This window comes from Oncorhynchus mykiss, chromosome 12 (assembly GCF_013265735.2).
Source record: "Oncorhynchus mykiss isolate Arlee chromosome 12, USDA_OmykA_1.1, whole genome shotgun sequence".
Lineage (NCBI taxonomy): Eukaryota > Metazoa > Chordata > Actinopteri > Salmoniformes > Salmonidae > Oncorhynchus > Oncorhynchus mykiss.
This window is the reverse complement of record NC_048576.1, coordinates 27,227,748-27,250,678: the sequence shown is the minus strand read 5'-3', so window position 1 is coordinate 27,250,678 and position 22,931 is coordinate 27,227,748. Positions and strand designations below refer to the sequence as shown.

General features: G+C 40.9%; 1 protein-coding gene across 1 annotated transcript in view; it reads right to left on the bottom strand.

Annotated features, from left to right (window-relative positions):
- The window catches only part of tenm1 (teneurin transmembrane protein 1), a 244,532-nt gene that overhangs the window by 176,911 nt on the left and 44,690 nt on the right, over positions 1-22,931 (bottom strand). The window contains exon 3 of the mRNA XM_036937297.1: positions 15,688-15,948. Coding sequence (XP_036793192.1) covers positions 15,688-15,948 — 261 coding nt within the window. The remainder of the gene's footprint in view (positions 1-15,687; positions 15,949-22,931) is intronic.

Genomic DNA, 22,931 nt, shown 5'->3' with positions numbered 1-22,931 from the left:
TCTAGCCATTTGTGCTTTAATTCCTGTATTATGAAAGGTAAATATAAAACAGCACACTTGAATCTCACAGTCAACTCCGATCCTGGTATATGTTGTGACTGGTGTGCACTGGCTGGATTATGGGAGGTCACACAACATGGTGTGTAAATCCGCAGCAGGTTTGGGGCTCAGCTCAGAGCCCCGATTATTATAACACCTGCTGCCCTGACTCCCACTCTCATTAAGGGCTCTATAACAAGATTACCCACATCATGCAATCTCTCTTCACAGTTTACCATGCAGCTCTGGCTCTAATCAGAGTGGAGGCCCTAATCGTAGTTGTTTTTGTACACGTTTAATATCTGGTCTATAGCAGTAGGCAATTCAGACGTGCTTGAAAGGAAAATTCAAAGAAAAATACATGTAAATGACTAAGGTTTAAAAATTAGCATGTATACAGAATTATAAACAAAATATGGTACACACTTCAAGATTGCTTCGATCAAGTGGACTGTGATATGTTCCGGGTAGCCTCAGACAATAACATTGATGTATACGCTAACTCGGTGAGTGAGTTTATTAGGAAGTGCATTAGAGATGTACCTACTTTGACTATTAAAACCTTCCCTAACCAGAAACCGTGGATTGGTGGCAGCATTCGCGCAAAACTGAAAGTGCGAACCACCGCATTTAATCATGGCAAGGTGACTGGAAACATGATCGTATACAAACAGTGTAGCTATTCCCTCTGCAAGGCAATCAAACAAGCAAAGCGTCAGTATAGAGACTAAGTAGAGTCGCAATTCAATGGCTCAAACAGGAGACGTTTGTGGCAGGGTCAACAGACAATCACGGGTTACAAAAAGAAAACCAGCCCCGTCGCGGAGATCAACGTTTCGCTCCCAGACAAATTAAAAAACTTCTTTGCGCACTTTGAGGACAATACAGTGCCACCGACACGGCCCGCTACCAAAGACTGTGGGCTCTCCTTCAATATGGCCAACGTGAGTAAAACATTTATATGTGTTAACCCACGCACGGCTGCCGGCCCAGAAGGCATCCCTAGCCGCGTCCTCAGAGCATTCGCAGACCAGCTGGCTGGTGTGTTTACAGACATATTCAATCAATCCCTATCCCAGGCTGCTGTCCCCACTTGCTTCAAGATGGCCACCATTGTTCCTGTTCCCAAGAAAGCAAAGGTAACTGAACTAAATGACTATCGCTTTGACAGACTAGTCAAGGATCATATCACCTCCACCCTACCTGATACCCTAAAACCAATCCAATTTGCTTACTGCCCCAATAGGTCCACAGTCGATGCAATCACCATCACACTGCACACTGCCCTATCCCATCTTGACAAGAGGAATACCTATGTAAGAATGCTGTTCATTGACTACAGCTCAGCATTTAACACCATAGTACCCTCCAAACTCATCATTAAGCTTGAGACCCAGGGTCTCGACCCCGCCCTGTGCAACTGGGTCCTGGACTTTCTGACGGGCCACCCCAGGTAGTGAAGGTAGGAAACAACATCTCCACCCCTCTGATCCTCAACACTGGGTCCCCACAAGGGTGTGTTCTCAGCCCTCTCCTGTACTCTCTGTTCACCCATGACTGTGTGGCCATGCACGCCTCCAACTCAATCACCAAGTTTTCAGACGACCCTACAGTGATAGGCTTGATTACCAACAACGACGAGACAGCCTACAGGGAGGAGGTGATTGCCCTCGGAGTGTGGTGTCAGAAAAATGACTTCTCACTCAACGTCAACAAAACAAAGGAGATGATCGTGAACTTCAGGAAACGGCAGAGGGAGCACCTCCCTATCCACATCCAAGGGACAGTAGTGGAGAAGGTGGAAAGTTTTAAGTTCCTCGGCAGACACATCATGGACAAACTGAAATGGTCCACCCACACAGACATTGTGGTGAAGAAGGCGCAACAGCGCAACAATTTGGCTTGTCACCTAAAACCCTCATAAACTTCTACAGATGCACAATCAAGAGCATCCTGGCGGGCTGTATCACCGCCTGGTATGGCAACTGCACCGCCCTCAACCGCAAGGCTCTCCAGTGGGTAGTGCGGTCTTCATAACGCATCACCGGGGGCAAACTACCTGCCCTCCAGGACACCTACAGCACCCAATGTCACAGGAAGGCCAAAAGAATCATCAAGGACAACATTGCCTGTTCACCCCGCTACCATCCAGAAGGCAAGGTCAGTACAGGTGCATCAAAGCTGGGACCGAGAGACTGAAAAACTATCTCAAGGCCATCAGACTGTTAAACAGCCAACACTAACATAGAGAGGCTGCTGCCAACATACAGACTCAAATCACTGGCCACTTTAATAAATTGATTTAATTGATTTAAATATAATAATGCCACTTTAATCATGTTTACATACCCTACAATACTCATCTCATACGTATATACTGTACTCTATACCATCTACTGCAACTTGCCTATGCCGCTCGGTCATCGCTCATCCATATACTGTAAATGGATAATATATATATATATATATATACATACACAGTACATACACATGTACATACACAGTATTACTGCACTGTCGGAACTAGAAGCACAAGCATTTCGCTACACTCGCATTAACATCTGTTAACCATGTGTATGTGACAAATACAGATTTTATTTGAAATAAATAGAGATAACAAAGAACAAAGTCTGGTTTTGTTCAAGGGTCTAGTTATGACTGCACACACTCCCACCCAAAAAGGGCACTTTTTAGACACACCTGTGCACAATCTTATCGCTTCAAGAGCAGTACATTTAGCCAAAAGCACTTCATACATCATGACGATGGAGCCAATCTTTATTTAGATGGGTCATCATTTGTATTCCTGACAGCACAATAGTGGGTGAGGAAGGCTAATTCTCAGGGTGGTTAGTGTGCACTCTGCGATAAGCTTGACTCGCGGCAAAGGGAAAAGCACCTATTATGTGGATTTTCAATTCAACTCCTCAGAACTGCCAGCTGCCTGTGCCACAGCCATGTGTTTGTTCAGAGCAGCGACACATATCACTTTTTAGGGGCCTGCATGAAGGGTGGAAAGGTCTCTGCTAGTGTCAATATTTCAGATGCTGCTCTATAGCCGTGCCAATGTTTTATTTCACGTCACAGACGCACAGAGGAATGGAATGCATTGGCAGAGTGAGGACACTCTTGAAATCTTCTACTACTTGGAATGATCTTTCAGGTCAGAGAGGGCTTTTGAGTAATCACAGCAGTGCTCACCAACCCTGCTATCTCAGATATTTCAAATGTGTTTTTGGCAAATGTGTTTGGACAATGCCTTAGGGAAATATTGAAGTTTTGCGTTTAGCATCTCCAAACCAGAGAGCTCTACCAGCCTAACGATTACGCCAATGATGCATCCATTTTCCTGGGTCCCGAGAGGAATGCTGAATATCTACCGCCATCAAGAGGAGAAAGCGACATTAGCCAGAGGGCTCGTTCTGACAGAAAATCCTTAACATTATCAATGAATCATTAAGATAAGATTAATCAATTAATATAACGGGATTTAGTAAGCCTACTGTAAAGGTTTATGTCAAATAACATGAATATGGAGCTACCCATTTTTCCCAAACCTTTTTCCTCTCTACCTTTTTCAGACATGCGCAAATCAAACATTTGATGTTGCCATTTGATGATGGAGTATCAAAGAGGATCAGCTTATCTGTGTAATAAGCATTTGTAAATGTTCAGCAGGTGAATTCTCATCATGTCAAATAATTATGAATGTTGACATTGGAATCTAATGGGGGAGGGCTGGAAACACTGATTTGTCTGTTTAAAACCCCATGATCTAAGATGACCATGTTGCTTCTGTATGTTATGACTATCATCATTAGCCTGGAATATTATACTTTATCATGTTGAAAGAGATGAATTACATTTGTATTCTTCTGTTTCCCATGCATATTATTTCCACTGTATCCCACTTGCATGTTAAGTGATAAGTTCATGTAGATTTAGTTACTGTAATGTTGAATTAAATTAAAGTTTCAAACTTGCTACTGTATGAAGCCATACAAATCCATGGACAGGGACTAGACACACTTGCTTCCTTTTATTTGCGGCGTTTTCATAGAAAATCTTGGTCTAGGTTAACAGGATAGTGTGCAGGCCCTTTATTGGTTTTACGTTTCCATAAAACAAACATTAACATGGACCTGGACACTGCATTTACATACTCAGGTTGAATACCAAAGGGATCCAGTGTTCTGTGTATTAGCTTTCTGTGGTCTTAGCATTCCATTCTTCTGTCTCTGCATCCCAGGGGACCAGTACAGATGTTCCTGCCTGAATCAGATGCTGTTTTATAACAGAACCATTCCATTCATGCAGTCATTACACCATAACAGTGAATATGTGCACCAATGGACACATAACAACAACGAGCACAAACAAATAATCGAGTGTATTCATTTCATCAGAGGAATAGAGGTGATTCAATCTATTCATTCTTCAATTAAATTCCGCAACTACAAATTACTGATAATTAAAATTGTCTGAACCGTTCCATTTCTACCAAACCTGTTATTATCATTTTCTATAACAGTATATCTTTATCACATGGCACATATAAAACATAATCACTTTGAACAAATGTCTGAATTTGCATTTAGAGAGACCAAGAAGATGAAACCTCCCATGCTTTGTAGAACCCTAGAGAATGAGACACAATGCAGGCATAAAAGTGGTGTGTGTGTGTTTGTGTACGCGTGCATGCATGTGTGTGTGTGTGGTGTGTGACAACAGCAAGAGCCAGCCCCAGTTTGCCAGCATTACGCATTCTGTCGGAGGTCAATCCATTATCATTCCTGACATTTCAAACAGATAAGAGCCCACCGCTGCCATTCTATTACCGAAATCATAATGGAATTTGGGGACATTGCAAATAGATGTTTGACTTTGGTGGATTAAGGCAGAAAGCTCCATAAGAAAATGTTATCAAAGGCCTGTTGACCAAACAAATGAAACAGGTGTTGTTCTGTGTTTTCCAGGGCAGACAGTAGCAATGAGCATCTGCAGGGGAGTAGAACATTATTAGCATTTGGGCCAAGTGGGAGTGTGCTCTCTCTCTCTCTCTCTCTCTCTCTCTCACACACCCCTTGTACAGTGTATAATGTAGATTTTCCAGCATTGTTATCCAGGTTCTCGTTGAATATCAAATAAATCCCCAAGACAGACCTAGTTCCAAGTGGCAGGAAACGAAAGCCGATAATTAAGAGAGTTGGATAAAAATCTATCAGCCCCCCCCCCCCCCCCCCCCCCCCCGCCCCAACCCCCGACTGCAACGACCGCAATGGAACCAGAAGAGGAGACTTACATGTGTATAATATGCAATTGAAATAAACCATTTAAACTTTAAATATGTTGAATCCCTTTTCTGTGCTTTGTTTTACGAGATTTTTGCTGCTCTTGAGACTGTTAAAGTGTTGAATGTTAACCTCCCTAATTACACAAACAAGCAGCAAATGAATCTCTCCAGTGGAGCCAGGAAAGCCAGATGTGTCAGTCCTTTAGAAAATATGTCCGTTCCCCAGAGTGATGCCTCCATTTACCATGTGACTGAAGCCTTATGCTTTCTTCCTAAAGCAAGCCACAATATCGCCCGCTTTCACCGACACTCACTGGGAGAGTTGTGCTGTGTCTGTGTGCGGCAACAGCATCATCATCTACCCTTATGAGTAGGAGGTAGGATGGCATAAAGCCTGTCAACCAAGCTGAAGATAAACTACTGCCACAGTTGCAGCCATGCACAGAATAAAAAGTAATTCTGATGGAAACCACATCCAAAGTTTGTTTGATTATAACTCTGAAACAAGACCATTTTCTAACTCTTCTAAAAGAACCAGGGAGAAGACCTTAGTCCAATGAACGCTCAGAGAGATGCTGGAGAGACATACAATTATGGCAATTCCTCTTCACTAACAATGCAACTGAAGAGGGCATGGATTTTTGTGAAATGTTCATTTCCCCCAAAACGTAGTTTAAAAACTCAAAACGCCACTTTATTTCCTGAGCAACGTAAGATAATCAAAACAATGATCATTATGATTTGGTGGGGCTGTCACCTCTGGAGAGATCTATGAATATACACTTGGTGCAGCTCATAAAGTTAGGTCTTGGTGGTGTCGGATTGAGATGAGGAAGCTTATGCATTTCATAATTACATTTTGAAAAAGACTGTGCAAGCCAGGGAGTCAGAAGATGCCAACCGTCTATATTTAATGAGGGTCAAATTTAGAGCTGCCATTTTAATGTTGTATGGAAGATCCAGAAAAGAGTATAGGCTATTGCTTATTGTGGTCATTAAGCTGACATTCCAATTTGAGTTCCAACTCCTGAATGAAAAACCCTGCTTAGACTTGTAACTGCTCTAAGAGCCATATGAGGTCTGTTAACTTGACTGCGTCTGATCATCACTAATTTATGTTATTTTTGAGTCCTTTTCATATTTCATGGTGTGAGAGGGAGAGGAGCAGGAATATAGATAGAGATGGCTTTAAGCCAAAGAGAACAGCTCTTGAGAAAAGAACAGAGGGCAGAGAAGGGAGGAAGAAATGGTGAGAGGGGGGTCCAGGAGGGGAGAAGGGGGAGGGGGGTCAACATGAGATGTACTGGGGAGGGTGAACGTATTTGGAGCAGTGGATGGCGGATGAAAAAGGACTAATAGGAATAAGTCCATGACTGCCAGGAATGTGGGGAGTGTGGGGGTTGGAAAGAGTCATCATCTAGGAGTAATGACGGCAAAGAAGCGGCAAGGAGGAATTTATGAGTGAAAAGACACAGGCAGGGAAGGCATTGTTAACAAGCATATCCAGTGACAGATTGCAGATGAGGGAGTTTTTCTATGGAGGAGAATGATATGGACAAGATTAGGAGCTCTGGCAGCTTAATATGTTGGTCTGGATCTCTTCCATTGTGTCTGTCTGCAAGCTTTTTCCTGCTTACTGAACATAGCTGTTCAGAGCAAAGTTGGAGAGAAAGACATTTGAAGTGGTAAAAAGGGCACAGTTTTGATGGGTGACTATTCAGAAGAGGAAGACGACTTCAGGGTGAAAGACAAAAAAATAGTAGTTTCAGCAGGAAGAGGGCCATATACAGTGCATTCGGAAGGTATTCAGACCCCTTGACTTTTTTTTCGCATTTTGTTACATAACAACCTTATTCTAAAATTGATTAAATTTATTTATTTCCTCATAAATCTTCACAGAATACCCCATAATGCCAAATGAAAATAATTTTGTAGACATTTTTGCAAATGTTTTAAAAATCTAAAACTGAAATACCTTATTTACATAAGTATTCAAAACCTTTGCTACGAGTCTCGAAATTGAGCTCAAGTGCATCCTGTTTTCATTGATCATATTGACACGATTCTTCAACTTGAAACATGTCAATATGAGTCCACCTGTGGTAAATTCAATTGACTGGACATGATTTGGAAAGGCACACGCCTGTCTATATAAGGTCCCAGAGCAAAAACCAAGCCATGAGGTTGAAGGAATTGTCCGTAGAGCTCCGGGACAGGATTGTGTTGAAGGAACAGATCTGGGGAAGGGTACCAAAACATTTCTGCATCATTGAAGGTCCCCAAGAACACAGTGGCCTCCATCATTCTTAAATGTAAGAGCTCCAGAGTTCCTCTGTGGAGATGGGAGAACCTTCCAGAAGGACAACAATCTCTGCAGCACTCCACCTATCAGGCCTTTATGGTAGAGTTGCATGACGGAAGCCACTCCACAGTAAAAGGCACCTGACAGCCCGCTTGTAGTTTGCCAAAAGGTTACCTAAAGACTCTCAGACCATGAGAAACAAGATTCTCTTGTCTGATGAAACCAAGATTGAACTCTTTGGCCTGAATGCCAAGGGTCACATCTGGAGGAAACCTGGCACAATCCCTACGGTGAAGCATGGGGGAGGCAGCATCATGCTGTGGGGATGTTTTTCAGCAGCAGGGACTGGGAGACAAGTCAGGAAAGATGAACAGAGCAAAGTACAGAGAGATACTTGATGAAAACCTGCTCCAGAGAGCTCAGGACCTCAGACTGGGACTAAGGTTCACCTTCCAACAGGACCTTGATCCTAAGCACACAGCCAAGACAACGCAGGTGTGGTTTTGCGAAAGGTCTCTGAATGTCCGTGAGTGGCCCAGCCAGAGCCCGGACTTGAACCCGATCAAACATCTCTGGAGAGACCTGAAAATAGCTGTGCAGCGACACTACCCATTCAACCTGACAGAGCTTGAGAGGATCTGCAGAGAAGAATGGGAGAAACTCCCCAAATACAGGTGTGCCAAGCTTGTATTGTCATACCCAAGAAGACTCGAGTCTGTAATTGCTGCCAAAGGTGCTTCAACAAAATATTGAGTAAACGGTCTGAAAACTTAAGTCAATTTTATATCTCAGTTTATTTTATAAATTAGTTCAAAAATAAAAAATAAACTGTTTTTGCTTTGTCATTATTGGGAATTGTGTGTAGATTGATGTAGGCAATCTGTCTATCAACATGTCTTAGACAGGCGATTCAGAGTCATCTTCCAGCTAATTGGTTGGCCTTAGCCAATCAGATCTACTAATGAGTGTCTAATTGATACTCAGCTGGCGGTAAATCCAGGATGCACAGTGTGTCTCCAGGGCTGGATTTACACAGGCAGTCCAATTCTGATCTTTGCCCAATTATTGGCAAAATGTCAAGACGCAATTAGTGAAAAAATATCAGAATTGGGCTGCCTGTATAAACGGGAGGATCAACGTAGGAGGATCAACGTAGAACAACATTGTAGTAGAGGACTTCATCCTCTCTCCCCAGCCTAGTAGCCTGTACTGGCAGGTGGATGACCTCCTCATGTTTGTTCAGCAGGACACTGATGGTGCTGCAGTCAGCACACATGTCAATTATCACCAAACAAACACACTAGCTAGTGTTAGAGCTGGGCCTTTGCAGTGGTGAAACTGCACCAGCTAGCACATTTCACCAATTCTTTAATTTTAACCATTTCCTCAAATTTTAAGACAGAGTGGTATAATAACGGCACTTATCCTAAAATGGAGCCTCATTTCCTGTTCTCTGGCTTATTCTGATTAGGCTTTAGATATTGAAAATTAAATATTAATACTGGAGGGTTTTAAGAATTCATTAAAAAGGCATTATTTTATAAGTAGGCATATTATGTTGAACAATAATAAAACAGCCGAAGGTCTCCCTAAATGTACACATTTTCATCCATTCATCATCTATTTGTATCTATCCATCTATTGCCCTGTGAAGTATATTATGGGTAAATTGGAAATAAAATACAGATGTAGGATCTTAGTTTGATCACTCTTTTGTTGCTGAGAATTTGCCTGCACAGCAGGAAATGCAAACTTGATCAGACTTGATTTGCCCTAACGAAAAATGTATCAACCCCTACAAAAAATGTCTATTCATTATAATCCACACAATAATTCACATTTCCTGTTGCTGCAGGATTATTTATTTTCCTGCTGTAGAAAACTGTCTCAAATGAAGATCCTACATCTGTAACTACACATCAATTGCATTCAAAAGAGTATCATTCATAGCCAGGACAGACAGGCTGCTTTAGACCTTGGAGACCGCATCAGGCGGCAGTGGCAGATGTAGAAGCCTCAGCTTTGACATGCAGGCTGTTCCAGCAGTCAGACAGCAGAGGCAGACACATATGAGGGATCTCTCTTGGTTGCTACCTTTAGCATTAATCAGGCTCATCATCACTGGAGCTGCCTGCTCTGAAGTCTCTAATCTGGGGGCGAAAAAAGTTAAGTCTGATTCAACAACCTCCTCAGTGTACATTTCCCTCACAAGAATGGCATGGTAATTCGGCAGAATTATAAACAATTTTTTTTGTTTCTGTACTGTGGGGTTGACGACAGAAAGGCTCCGGATGCAAAAGACAAAACAATGAGACGGAATCAGTCAAATAACTGTTTTCCACTGGAAAAATAATACAAATTGCAATAATACAATCAGACACGTAAAATATCCTATATCCAAGACAATAAGGCCCACAATGCATCAAAAAGATGTCACTTTCTGATGCAGACAGGCTGACAGTCTTGACTTGAGCACACTTAGCACCTTTTTTCTATCTAGAACCTTAAATGGTTCTTTGGCTGTCCCCATAGGAGAACCTTTTGAAGAACCCTTTTTGGTTGCAGGTAGAAACATTTTGGTTCCAGGTAGAACACTTTTGTGTTCCATGTAGAACCCTTTTTTACAAAGGGTTCTACCTGGAACCAAAAAGTGTTCTACCTAGAACCAAAAGTGTTCTCCTATGAGGACAGCCGAATATTCCTATTGGAACCCTTTTTTAAGAGTGCATAGTCCAATCAGATGGACCGTCTACTCCAAATACAGACATACGATAAACCCCAAAACATCAAAGCCCACATCTGTCAGAAATCTAGACAACATAGTCTCTTTAAATAATGACCCCTATAATCAGACCCTACATTCAGCCAGCACTGTCGTTACAGTGAGTAACTTCCCTGATCATTAAAACCATCATCATTACAGCCAGAAAACATTAAGTAAAAGTAAAAGGGCACAAGCTAATATCTAATGATAAACAAGCTAGCATCCTAAGAGGAATACACACCACGGTATTCTGTCTAATGCTCTTAATTCATCTCATATTTAACAGTTTGGTGTAATCCTTCCCTTTGATGTTTTCCTGATGAAATTGTTCAAGCTCGTCTGCTTTATTTAGACTGATATGGCTCGTACGTTTCCATAACGGAGTCTCAGTCAGTCATTAGGAGGGTATTTGATGTGTCCGTCTACCGAGGGTTCGTGTGTCTCACAGCCCCCAATCATCTAGTCTCAGAGTAGCCAGAGGGAGAGGAGGATGGCTCTGATGTCGACACTTTACATTAAACTGATGAAATTAATTCAAAGATGTGAATCCATCACACAATATCAGTCCTGGCATATGGGGGCCGTTAAAATATTAATAATTAATAGAATCATCTTATTGAACCACTGCAGAGCTCAGGTTCTCATTTTCTCATTTTCACTCCTGCCAATTTTCCGGCATGAAATGGAAGGGGGAGAAAACAAATTGAACAAATAATACCTTTTTGGTATGAATTTTAGATTAAGGCTTGTCACCTGTTAAACTTGTATTAAATTACATGATGGACAGTTTGAGAGAGAACTTTATCACCACAGCTTGAATACAAATGTTATATAGAGCATAATTCATATAAATGAGATATATTTGACAATGCAGTGGGATGAAACCCAGAGGTGTGGATTCTTTATTATACTTTTTTACTTTCTACAAGATACTGTCATTGTCTCCTGGAAATCTGATCCAAATGTAAAGAACAAGGCAGTTAAAATCACATTTGAAACATGCAAAGAGTCCCTGTACTAACTTTCTTCTGCACAGGGAATATAATCAGCCCATGACTACTTATGTCTGTTTCTGGAGCCCTTCAGACACACAGACAAATGTGGTCCTGATTATTGCCTTATATTTCTATTTAATTGCCCAGGGACATGTTGTAGTACCATATCAGCTAAAGACCCTCTGAGGTGACGAATGGAATGGTCGATAATTCACCAGAGGCTGGGCTTCAGGAGCTAAAAGCCAAATGCATTTACACAAGATGTCCAGGGGACCGCTGTACATGGCCTAATCTCACACCAAATCCCACAAGACCACTCCTGGAACGGATCCAGGCCAGTTTGTTATGTGGCATTCCACCAAGAGAGGAAACAAACTTTGTTGTTTGTGTACAGCATAGTACTTACTCTGTACACATTGGCATGAACAACTTAAACAAATAGATTTTGCATCATTGTATATCAAAACAAGGACGCAAAAGATTGTTCTAGTTCTGATAAAGTATTACACTAAATAAAACATAAAGACAATATAAAATGTAGTAAAACTTTAGATGGCAAAACAGCTCTGAGCTACATTTGCAATATCTTTGTAAGATAAATACAATATGCTGTAGTACATGGATTGGAATAAAGGCAAAATTGTAAAATCCTCAACATCATGACACATTTAGGATGTAGATCAACTCTACAACATTTTGTCTTGTAACAAGAATACTGTTCAACCCATCGACAGCATCTATACTGTAGACCTCATCCGGAAAATGAAGTACACATGAGCATCATCCATTAATGGGAAGCATTTTGGGAGTATTTATACCGTCTGTTACCCATCAGCTATTTAACCCCTCACTTCAAAACATTCAGTGAAGATTAATAAACAGAAGTACTTATAAAGCATGAACTGGATTGAGAAATGAAGAATACATGAATTGATAGATAAGAACACATACTGTATATAAAGCTACAGTATGAAGCTTGAACTTTTGAAACACAGGGTCAAATTGTTTTTGGCAAATCCTTTCTTATAAATCCATTAATGACCGAGTGAGTTACTCCTGTAGTTTTGTTACTGGGAGTCTGTCACAAAGTCTCAAATCTGTCACAAAGTCTCACTTTACAAATAAGGAGATATTGATCGGATGGGAATCTTTTTCTTCGATAATTTTGTTTGCGGAGTTTTGGCTGTTTCGGCTCTGAATTTCTCAGGAACATAAAAAAAAAAACGAAACCCTTTGGTGGTGCAAGGCACAGGGGGAGGTGATACATACAGATTTATGTTACTGCTATGATTGACACCAGTGAAAATGTAGGCTCATGCAGGGTAATAGATGCACACAGCGAATATGACTCAAGATGGAATTATTGTACAGCTATTCTAGAATCAAATTATCAATATTTCCTAGGGTCTGCCTAGAATGTACTGTAGTTAGCCATCCATCAGAGATACATACTGTTCATAACATGAAAGTGCCCATGTACTACTACTACTACTACTACTACTACTACTACTACTACTACTACTACTACTACTACTACTACTACTACTACTACTACTACCACCACTACTACAACTAAGGTGTTATGATACAAGGGTATAACCTCAACTATTATCTTGAGGACAACCTCACACATGCATGTGACAGCCACAATGGGGCCTAATCCATCAATGTTTGGCATTAGATATCGTTGTGTTTGTTCTGAAGGGGTGCAGAAGCCTAGAACGAAGAGGAGGGTTTATGGCAATCAACCAAATGTGCTGTATGATATATGAACCAAATATGCTAATATATAATGTACATGAATATATGAACCAAATATGCTAATATATAATGTACAGCCTGACCATAGCAGATGTTCAAATAACACTTCCAACCCCTTGAAGAACTGGACAAAGCCACTCCTTTCCAAATCAAAGAATAACAAGAAGCCTTTTCATTCATTCTTAGCCTTCGTGCTTGTCTATGGTGCATAGCATTCATTTCTACACTCATCCACAGTGGTTTTACATGCATGGTAATCCTTTACAGAACAATAGTTGTATTTACCCAACATAAGCTGTGAAATACCAGGAGAGGACAGAGTACTGTGACATCAAGTTGCCAAAATACAACAAGAGCAATTGGTTTCTTCCAAGGGAGTATAAAGGTCAGATCCGTTCAGAGTAAACTGATAAATACTGCATTAAGAAACAGTGATAATATTTTTCTACATGGGGAGGAATAGCATTAGATACTTTAATAGTGAGGAGCCAAGACATTAACTCAGGGAGGGAGGTAAACTGCATCTGAACCTCCCTCTGCGCTGCAGCTCATTAAAATTTCAGAACACATACCTCATCAGTGCCATGCCAGTTCAAAACACCATCCTGCTCTTCCTTTCCATTGGTCTGTCAGTCTTAACAGATCAGCAGGAGTCAGGGATGGTAAGAGAAAGACAAGGCCCACCATATTCCCACTTCAAACACAGCCTTTTTCCCAACACACAGCAATATTTATTCCCTAGAGTGATAATCGTTCTGACTGAGAGTAAATAAATGCTGAGGGACATTCTGGTGCAGAAAAAGACAATAAGGCAATATTAATAATAAAGCAACAACAATGACAACATTGTCTATGTAATGACCTCAGCGATTAACGTGGTCATGCTTCCCAGCAGATATACACTGACTGTACAACATTAGGAACACCTGCTCTTTCCATGACATAGACTGACCAGATTAATCCAGGTGAAAGCTACAGTATGATCCCTTATTGATGTCACTTGTTAAATCCACTTCAATCAGTGTAGATAAAGGAGAGAAGATAGGTTAAAGAAGGATTTTTAGGCCTTGAGACAATTGAGACATGGATTGTGTATTTGTGCTATTCAGAGGGTGAATGGGCAAGACAAAATGCCTTTGTAAAAGGTATATATGGTAGCTGCACCAGTTTGTGTTAAGAACTGAAACACTGCTGTTTTTTACACGCTCAACAGTTTCCCGTGTGTATCAAGAATGGTCCACCACCCAAAGGACATCCAGCCAACTTGACACAACTGTGGGAAGCATTAGAGTCAACATGGGCCAGCATCCCTGTGGAATGCTTTCGACACCTTGTAGAGTCCATGCTCCAATGAATTGAGGCTGTTCTGCGGGCAAAAGGGGAGGGGGGCGCATCTCAATATTAAGAACGTATTCTCAATGTTTTGTACACTCATTCACAAATGCACATTTCTGGCAGGATAGTCAATGTGAAGGCTAAGGTGTACATTTGGATGGCAGTAACATTGCATCACAGCAGACAGTACCCTCCAGTCCACAGCTTACACTCTCAAAAACAACTCATCTGCATCTGTTTTATTAATAATGTTCTCTGGTGATGCTCTATTTCTTCCATTATTACCACAAAATGACACCATGCATGAACCTCGTGTAAAAGCACTTTGAGACAAACATTCAAAATAACAAGCTGATATAAATCAAATTATTACTTGATTTATTCTCTCCTCCACATACTGTATGTTGATATATATATTTTTTTACAGCTGTTGGAGACCTGAAATGGGTAACTAACACTGCTGTCTGAATTCACATTTTGAATGGACCTCAACATGAGAAATGAGGCTGCTACAGACTCACTTCTTTCTCTCATCAGACTTGACCCTGGAAAAGGTTCCTCACACAAGCAAACTTAATTTCACACTAACGTTCTGCCTCTCACTGAAGAGTGTGCATAGCGAATTAAGAGCGTGACATCCCTGATACAAATATCTCTTCTCTTGACGATCAATAGACTGAGCCTGCTCTTTGTTTGCTTTCATTACCCGCTGACTGAATCCCCGGGTCTTCAAGATAAATACATACCTCAAAATCATTATATTCCTCAGTACACACTGTCGCAGTACACACACTGTCACTTTATGGTGTATAGTACAGTAGGTCCCAATGCCTTGAGGACCTTGCCGCCTTACAAAAGGTTTTACCTGACACCTTGCAATAGTGGTCACTATGGAGTTCTTGGGTTGACATCATGGACAGATTTGGTGGAAAACATAACAGAAGTGTTTAGCTTTAGTGCAGAGGGACCCATTTTCATTATTTTCATAGCGAAATTATGGGAAAACAGTGGGATTCACAGCTACCTATTGAACAAAGCTCAATCCTACGTACAGCATAGTTATTAACAGGTTATGAACAAAAAATGTGTTTTGTTTTATACATTTTGATGAAATGATAAGAACACACAGACAGTGGGATATGTAAATAAATGGTGTATAATCCCATGATGTTGCATTTCCCGTGCCGTGTGGTCTTACCGTTCTCACCGTCTGACTTCCTCTCCTGCTCGGTGTCAGTGAGAGACAGGACAGAGTTGGCTCTGCTGGACAGACAGGAGCTGTGCTCTGATTTAATCTCCTGCATCCAGAGTCTTAGGGCGTGGTCGGGCGAAGTCCCACCCTCTGTTTCTGTCTCCACATCAGAACCCATGCCCAGTGGGTAGCCGTGCTGGGGGGTAGAGCGAAGCTCTGCCTGGTAGTTGGGCCGCGCTAGCTGGGTGGATTCACAGAAGTCCATCTCTAGGAGAGAGAAAGGAAATAACAACATCAAGTCACATACCTTATGTATAGCAATATGAACTTGTTTATTTTCATATCTCCGCCAGTGTTTTATGTTGTTGTATTATTTCATATATCAAAACAAAGAATTATACTGTACACTGCAGTAAGTTCATCACCGAAGAAACAAATAATATATGAAATAAACAGGCACTGCAAGAGCCAAGAGGACACTATTTTGAAAGCTACAGTACTTGGTAGAACTGTTGTAATGCTACCGATAATGGACCTTCTTTGGACAGATATTGTCAGAAAATACTTTAGAATGTAATACTTTCAGGCTTTATTTAAACCATTTGGCTATTCATTTAAATTCACAATATACCTCTAAATGGCTCACCTTTAAACACCAATCATTGAACAACCATCTACAGATCATTCTAACTAAATGAGAAACAAAGACTGTTTCTATTCTAATAAAAGCGTGAGATAATTCATAGTGACATATGGTTTCAGGGACGAAATGCTGTGAAGTAAATTGAGTTTTTCCCATTCTTAGATCTCCCAAATAAGGCAACGGAAAGAGATATTTTTGGTGCTCAGTTACATATCCCTTGGGGAAGTGCTCAACAAACATATGAAAATTGTTTCTAAGAGTCAGATTTCTTTACAGAGAATGGGCTTCATAGGTATCACAGTATCCACTATGTTGTCATACTCTATTTATTGAAAGGTAGCTGGTGGCAGTGAAAGCAGATTTGCAAAGGCTGTTCTAGAGTGCAACATGTCATATTTTTGTCAATGCACATCATTTTGAAACAATGTTTAGCCCACATTTTGTGTTTGGTGAACAGAACCATTTTATAACGGAGAAACAGAACCATTTTATAACGGAGAAACAGAACCATTTTATAACGGAGAAACAGAACCATTTTAAAACATTTTACTACTGCACGTTGATACCTATCAGTATACTGTGTGGTACATTGACCTACACTGGTATAGCCTGGGTAAAACTATTTCTGCTCTCTTGCCAACTCCTTATGGAATTGATCCTTCGCTAAGCCCCGCCAATCACAGTGCTCCGTTGGATAGCAACTGTCATCAACCAGGCTCGAATCCGACCTGCCTCAGACAAACTCACATTTCACATACAAGGTTTAAATGGCTAAATAATTGATAAGTGCACCAGAGGTACTTGCGACTGTGATTCCTGAAATGCAGAGCCTATTTTACGAATTCAAAACACTAGTTAGTTAGCTAGCCAGTCGATATAACTTGTTTTATCCAAATGGATGTTAGCTACCTAAGTTAGCTATATTATGAATTTAACTCTCATCTGCTGTCAACATCAAATTGTAATTGTCACATGCGCCGAATACAACCTTGTGACAATTACAATGTGAAGAGTGAAGAGTGTGAAGGAATGTGAATGTATGTGTGTGCGTGTGGGGGGGAATGGGTCAATATACATGTATGTTGTGTGTGTGTGTGTGTGTGTGTGTGTGTGTGTGTGTGTGTGTGTTGGAGTGCCAGTGTAGTATGTGTGGGGTCAGTGGTTAGAGTTCAGTGAGTGTACATCGAGCCTGTGCAAGAGAGTCATTGCAAAACATTATAATAGATAATAATTAAATAAGGGGGTCAATGCAAATAGCCGGGTAGCCATTTGATTAACTGTCCAGCAAACTTAAGGTTTGGAGTAGAAGCTGCTAAGGAGCCTTTTGGTCCCAGACTTGGTGCTCCAGTACTGCTTGCTTTGACTGCATGCTGACATTACCGAGCCATTCAGTGGCTAGTCACACTATTTTACCAGGTTCCTGTGAAGCAACTGTTATGACAGTCCACCACAACATACCAGAGAGGCGCCTGATTAGCAAGGAGTAGTCTGTGTTTAAGGGGGCGGGGCTTAGCTGAGGGTTAATTGTCATGCTAAACACATCAATGGGCGAATTTGTTTTGCATGGCCCAGTGCCCCGGTTTTGCTAATTTTCGACCATTCCATTGGTCCTAAGGAGAAGTCTCTTGCCTGATAACAATCATGTTTGGCTTGACAATGACAATAGAGCTGGCAAAAGCACAAACCGATCTGGGACCAGGTTAAATCTGGTACATTCTGCCTACCATTTTCTGCAACAATATTTACATTAGTAGAGTGGTACATTCTCTTTTTCTCTCTTCATTTGATGTTCCGAAATTGGAGAGGCATTGTGGAAGTGTGTGGATGCTGTGAGTATTCCCACAGAATGAGGCGTTGGGAGCACCATCTGTTTTCACCACCTCCAGATCAGGGATGGGTGAACAGTAATTCCCCCAGTTACCTTTCAAGACAGAATACAATATGATATCCTTCAAAATAAATAATTAAAGACTAAGAATACTAATTTTAACTCACAAGCCAGATTTCTAGGTCATTTTTGGCATGGCACAAAAAGGCAAGTTTTGTTTTCACTTGAAATAGCAGCAGAAATACTCTATGTCACGAAGCATTTAATTGACTAAATCTGGGAAAATTAGACACACTTCTTCCACGTCAGCTTTGCACCTCTATAACAGGTGTGACCTTGAGCGATATTAACTTGAGCTGTGAAAAGTGTCTATGTATATCCTTTGCAAAAAAGAAATGAACCTACTCCAGAGAGGATGATGCATCCTATTTGATTCCTAATCTGTTCTGCACTGTTTGGTCAAATCATAACTTCCAACATTTACAAAAAGAACAGTGCCCAAAGCTTCAGCCGTAAACTCAGCATGTAGAAAGACCAAGGTTTAATCTTTCATTATGATTTATCTGTTTATTTGTTTATTGGGATCCCTGTTAGCTTATGCAGAAGAAACTGCTACTCTTCCTGGGGTCCACAAATGAACTCAAAACACTGATAGACAAGGACAGCCACACACATTTAAAATAAAGCTATATTCAAACAATGCAACTAAAAAATACAAATACAAAAATAATGTGCGTGTTAGAGTGTATCTGTTTTTGCATATGTTTGTATGTGTGTCCCCTCACAGTCCCCGCAGTTCCATGAGTTGGTTTTTTTATCCCTTTTTTAAAGGTCATTTTGCTGTTTGCATGAGTAATTGGAGATGGAAGGGAGTTCCATGCAATCATGGCTCTGTATAAAACTGTGCATTGACTTGAATTTGTTTTGAACTTGGGGACTGTGAAGAGACCACTGGTGGCATGTCTTGTGTGGTATGTATGGGTGTCTGAGTTGAATGTTTTTGATAATGCAGACAATCTGGAATTTACCACAGTATTATTTCTCATAAAAAATTGAAAAGAAGCCGTAAATCTCTCGCTAACGCTCAAACGGAAAGACTGGCATGCATGTTGTTGATGTTAGTTGTATGTGTAGTTAAGGGCAGAGCCAGCTGCAGCTTTGCTAGAACTTTCTTTGCTCCACTTGATCATATTACCAGACAGTAATCAAGATGGGAGAAGACCAGAGCCTGAACAACTAGTACAGTTGATTTTTGTGTAAAAACGCATAACATCTTTTTATAAACAGACATACCCCTAACCATCTTCACAACAACTTTGTCAATATGAATTGCCCATGATAATTGACCACCCAATGTTTTACCTAGGAGTTTAGCTTCCTCAACATCTCAATGGTCACAACCCTTATGTAAAACTCCAGGTGAGGTTAAGGTCTTAGAGAATTTTGAACGAAATACAAAGCTTTTAGTTTTAGAAGTATTTAAGACCAGTTTATTATTAATCACCCATTCTGATACTGACTGTAACTCTTTATTTAGAATGTGTGTGAGCTCACTGGCTTTGGGTGCTGACATGTAGAGTGTGGAATCATCTGCATACATACAGTGCATTCAGAAAATACTCAGACCCCTTGACTTTTTCCACATTTTTTATATGTTACAGCCTTATTCTAAAATTGATTAAATAGTTGTTTTCCCCTCAATCTACACAAAATATCCCATAATGACAAATAAAAAACTGAAATATAATATAACTGAAATATAACATTTACATAAGTATTCAGACCCTTTACATTTGTTGAAGCACCTTTGACAGCGATTACAGCCTCGAGTCTTCTTGGGTATGACGCTACAACCTTGGCACACCTGTATTTGTCTTCTCTGCAGATCCTCTCCAGTGTTGTCTTGGCTGTACACTTAGGGTTGTTGTCCTGTTGGAAGGTGAACCTTCTCCCCAGTCTAAGGTTCTGAGCACTCTGGAGCAGGTTTCTATCAAGGATCTCTCTGTACTTTGCTCCATTCATCTTTCCCTCGATCCTGACTGGTCTCCCAGTCCCTGCCACTGAAAAACATTCCCACAGCATGATGCTGCCATCACCATGCTTCACCACAGGGATGGTGCCAGGTTTCCTCCAGATGTGACACATGGCATTCAGGCCAAAGAGTTCGATCTTAGTTTCATCAGACCAGAGAATCTTGTTTCTCATGGTCTGAGAGTCCTTTAGGTGCCTTTTGGCAAACTCCAAGCAGGCTGTCATGTGCCTTTTACTGAGGAGTGGCTTCCGTCTGACCACTCTACCATAAAGGCTTGATTGGTGGAGTGCTGCAGAGATGGTTGTCCTTCTGGAAGGTTCTCCCATCTCCACAGAGAAACTGTGGAGCTTTGTCAGAGTGACCATCGTGTTCTTGGTCACCTCCCTGACCAAGGCCCTTCTCCCCTGATTGCTCCGTTTGGCCGGGTGGCCAGATCTCTGAAAAGTCTTGGTGGTTCCAAACTTATTCCATTTAAGAATGATGGAGGCCCCTGTGTTCTTGGGGACCATCAATGCTGCAGAATTGTTGGTGTCCTTCCCAAATCTGTGCCTCGACACAATCCTGTATCAAAGCTCTACAGACAATTCCTTTGACCTCATGGCTTGGTTTTTGCTCTGACATGCACTGTCAACTGTTGGACCTTATATAGACAGGTATGTGCCCTTCCAAATCATGTCCAATCAATTGAATTTATTACAGGTGGACTCCAATCAAAGAAGGGGTCTTTCCGAATGCACTGTAGTTATTCTAGTTTCGTGTAAGATCAGTGGCAAATCATTTGTAAAAAATAAAGAAGCGTATTAGCCGAATGCAACTGCCCTGAGGGATACCGTACTGTTCTTATCTGATGTTAGAGAAGCTTCCATTGTAGAACACTCTTTGGTTTAATTGGATAAAAACTATACAACCATATGATGGCAGGTAATGTAAAGCAATAGCCAATCTGTTTTTTTATAACAATTTATGATCAATAACATCAAAGGCTGCACTGAAATCTAACAATTAAGCTCCAACTAGCATCTTATTATCCATTTATTTTAACCAATCATCAGTCATCTGAGTCAGTGCAGTACAAGTTGAGTGCCCTTCTCAATATGCATGCTGAGTCAGTACTCAACTTGTTCTCTGAAAAAAGAGGGTTGTATTTGGTCAAACACAATCCTCTCCACCAGATTACAAAGAACAGGCAGTGAACTGATTGTTAGAGCCAGTAAAAGGTGCTTTACTATTTTTAGGCAGTGGAATTACTTTAGCTTCCCTCCATACCTGTGGACACACAATCCTTTAGAATTTGGTTACAGATATAGAAAATAGGGGTGGCAATACAGTCTGCAACAATTATCATGTCTATACCTGGTGACTTATTACTGATGGATAACAATAGTTTTTCCACCTCTCCCACAATAACTTGACCAAATTCAAAACAGCATTCCTTCTTTTCATTATTAGATATTTTATAAAAAGTGATGACGGTTCAGTGTTTAATGTTATCATTTCACTTTGAGTTTTTTCTACTGTACTAGTGAAATAGTGGTTGAAATGATTGGCAATATCAACTTCAATGGTTTTCTTCCCAATATATAATTTAAGGTACTCCAAAGTATTTTTACGTTGTGTTTTATGTCATTTATCTTTCTTTGGTAATATCATTTATTCTTATTTTTGTTAAGTTTAGTCACAACATTTCTCAACTTACAGTGCGTCAACCAAACAGCTGAGCAGCCTGACTTGTTTGCCACCTCTTTTGCATAATTTATTTGAACCATACAATTGTTCAATTCATCATCAATCCATGGGGCTCTAATAGTTATCACACTTAGTTTCTTAACAGGTGCATGCTTGTCAACAATTGGAGCAAAGCTTTGCAGCATTAGTGAATATATACATTGCCAGTCAAAAGTTTGGACACACCTACTCATTCTAGTCCTAAAATGATCTACATTGTAGAATAATAGTGAAGACATCAAAACTACGAAATAACACATGGAATCATGTAGTGAGCAAAATAGTGTTAAACAAATCAAAATATATTTTAGATTCTTCAAAGTAGCCACCCTTTGCCTTGATGACAGCTTTGCACACTCTTGGCACAGTCTTGAAGAAGATTCCACAAATGCTGAGCATTTGTTGACTGATTTTCCTTCACTCTTCAGTCCAACTCATTCCAAACCATCTCAATTGGGTTGAGGTTGGGGGATTGTGGAGGCCAGGTCATCTGATGCTGCACTCCATCACTCTCCTTGGTCAAATAGCCCTTACACACCCTGGAGGTGTGTTTTGGGTCATGTTGAAAACCAGATGATAGTCCCACTAAGTGCAAACTAGATGGGATGGCGTATTACTGCAGAATGCTGTGGTAGCCACGCTGGTTAAGTGTGCCATGAATTTTAAATAAATCACTGACAGTGTTACCAGCAAACCACCCCCACACCATCACACCTCCTCCTCTATTCTTCAAGTGGGAACCACACATGTAGAGATCATCTGTTCACATAGTCTGCGTCTCATAAAGACATGGCGGTCGGAACCAAACATCTCTGCCTCTAACCCTATTACAGGGGCTGAGTCACTGGCTTTACTGGGGCTCTCTCATGCCGTCCCTGGAGGGGGTGCGTCACCTGAGTGGGTTGAGTCACTGATGTGGTCATCCTGTCTGGGTTGGCACCCCCCCCCTTGGGTTGTGCTGTGGCGGAGGTCTTTGTGGGCTATACTCAGCCTTGTCTCAGGATGGTAAGTTGGTGGTTGAA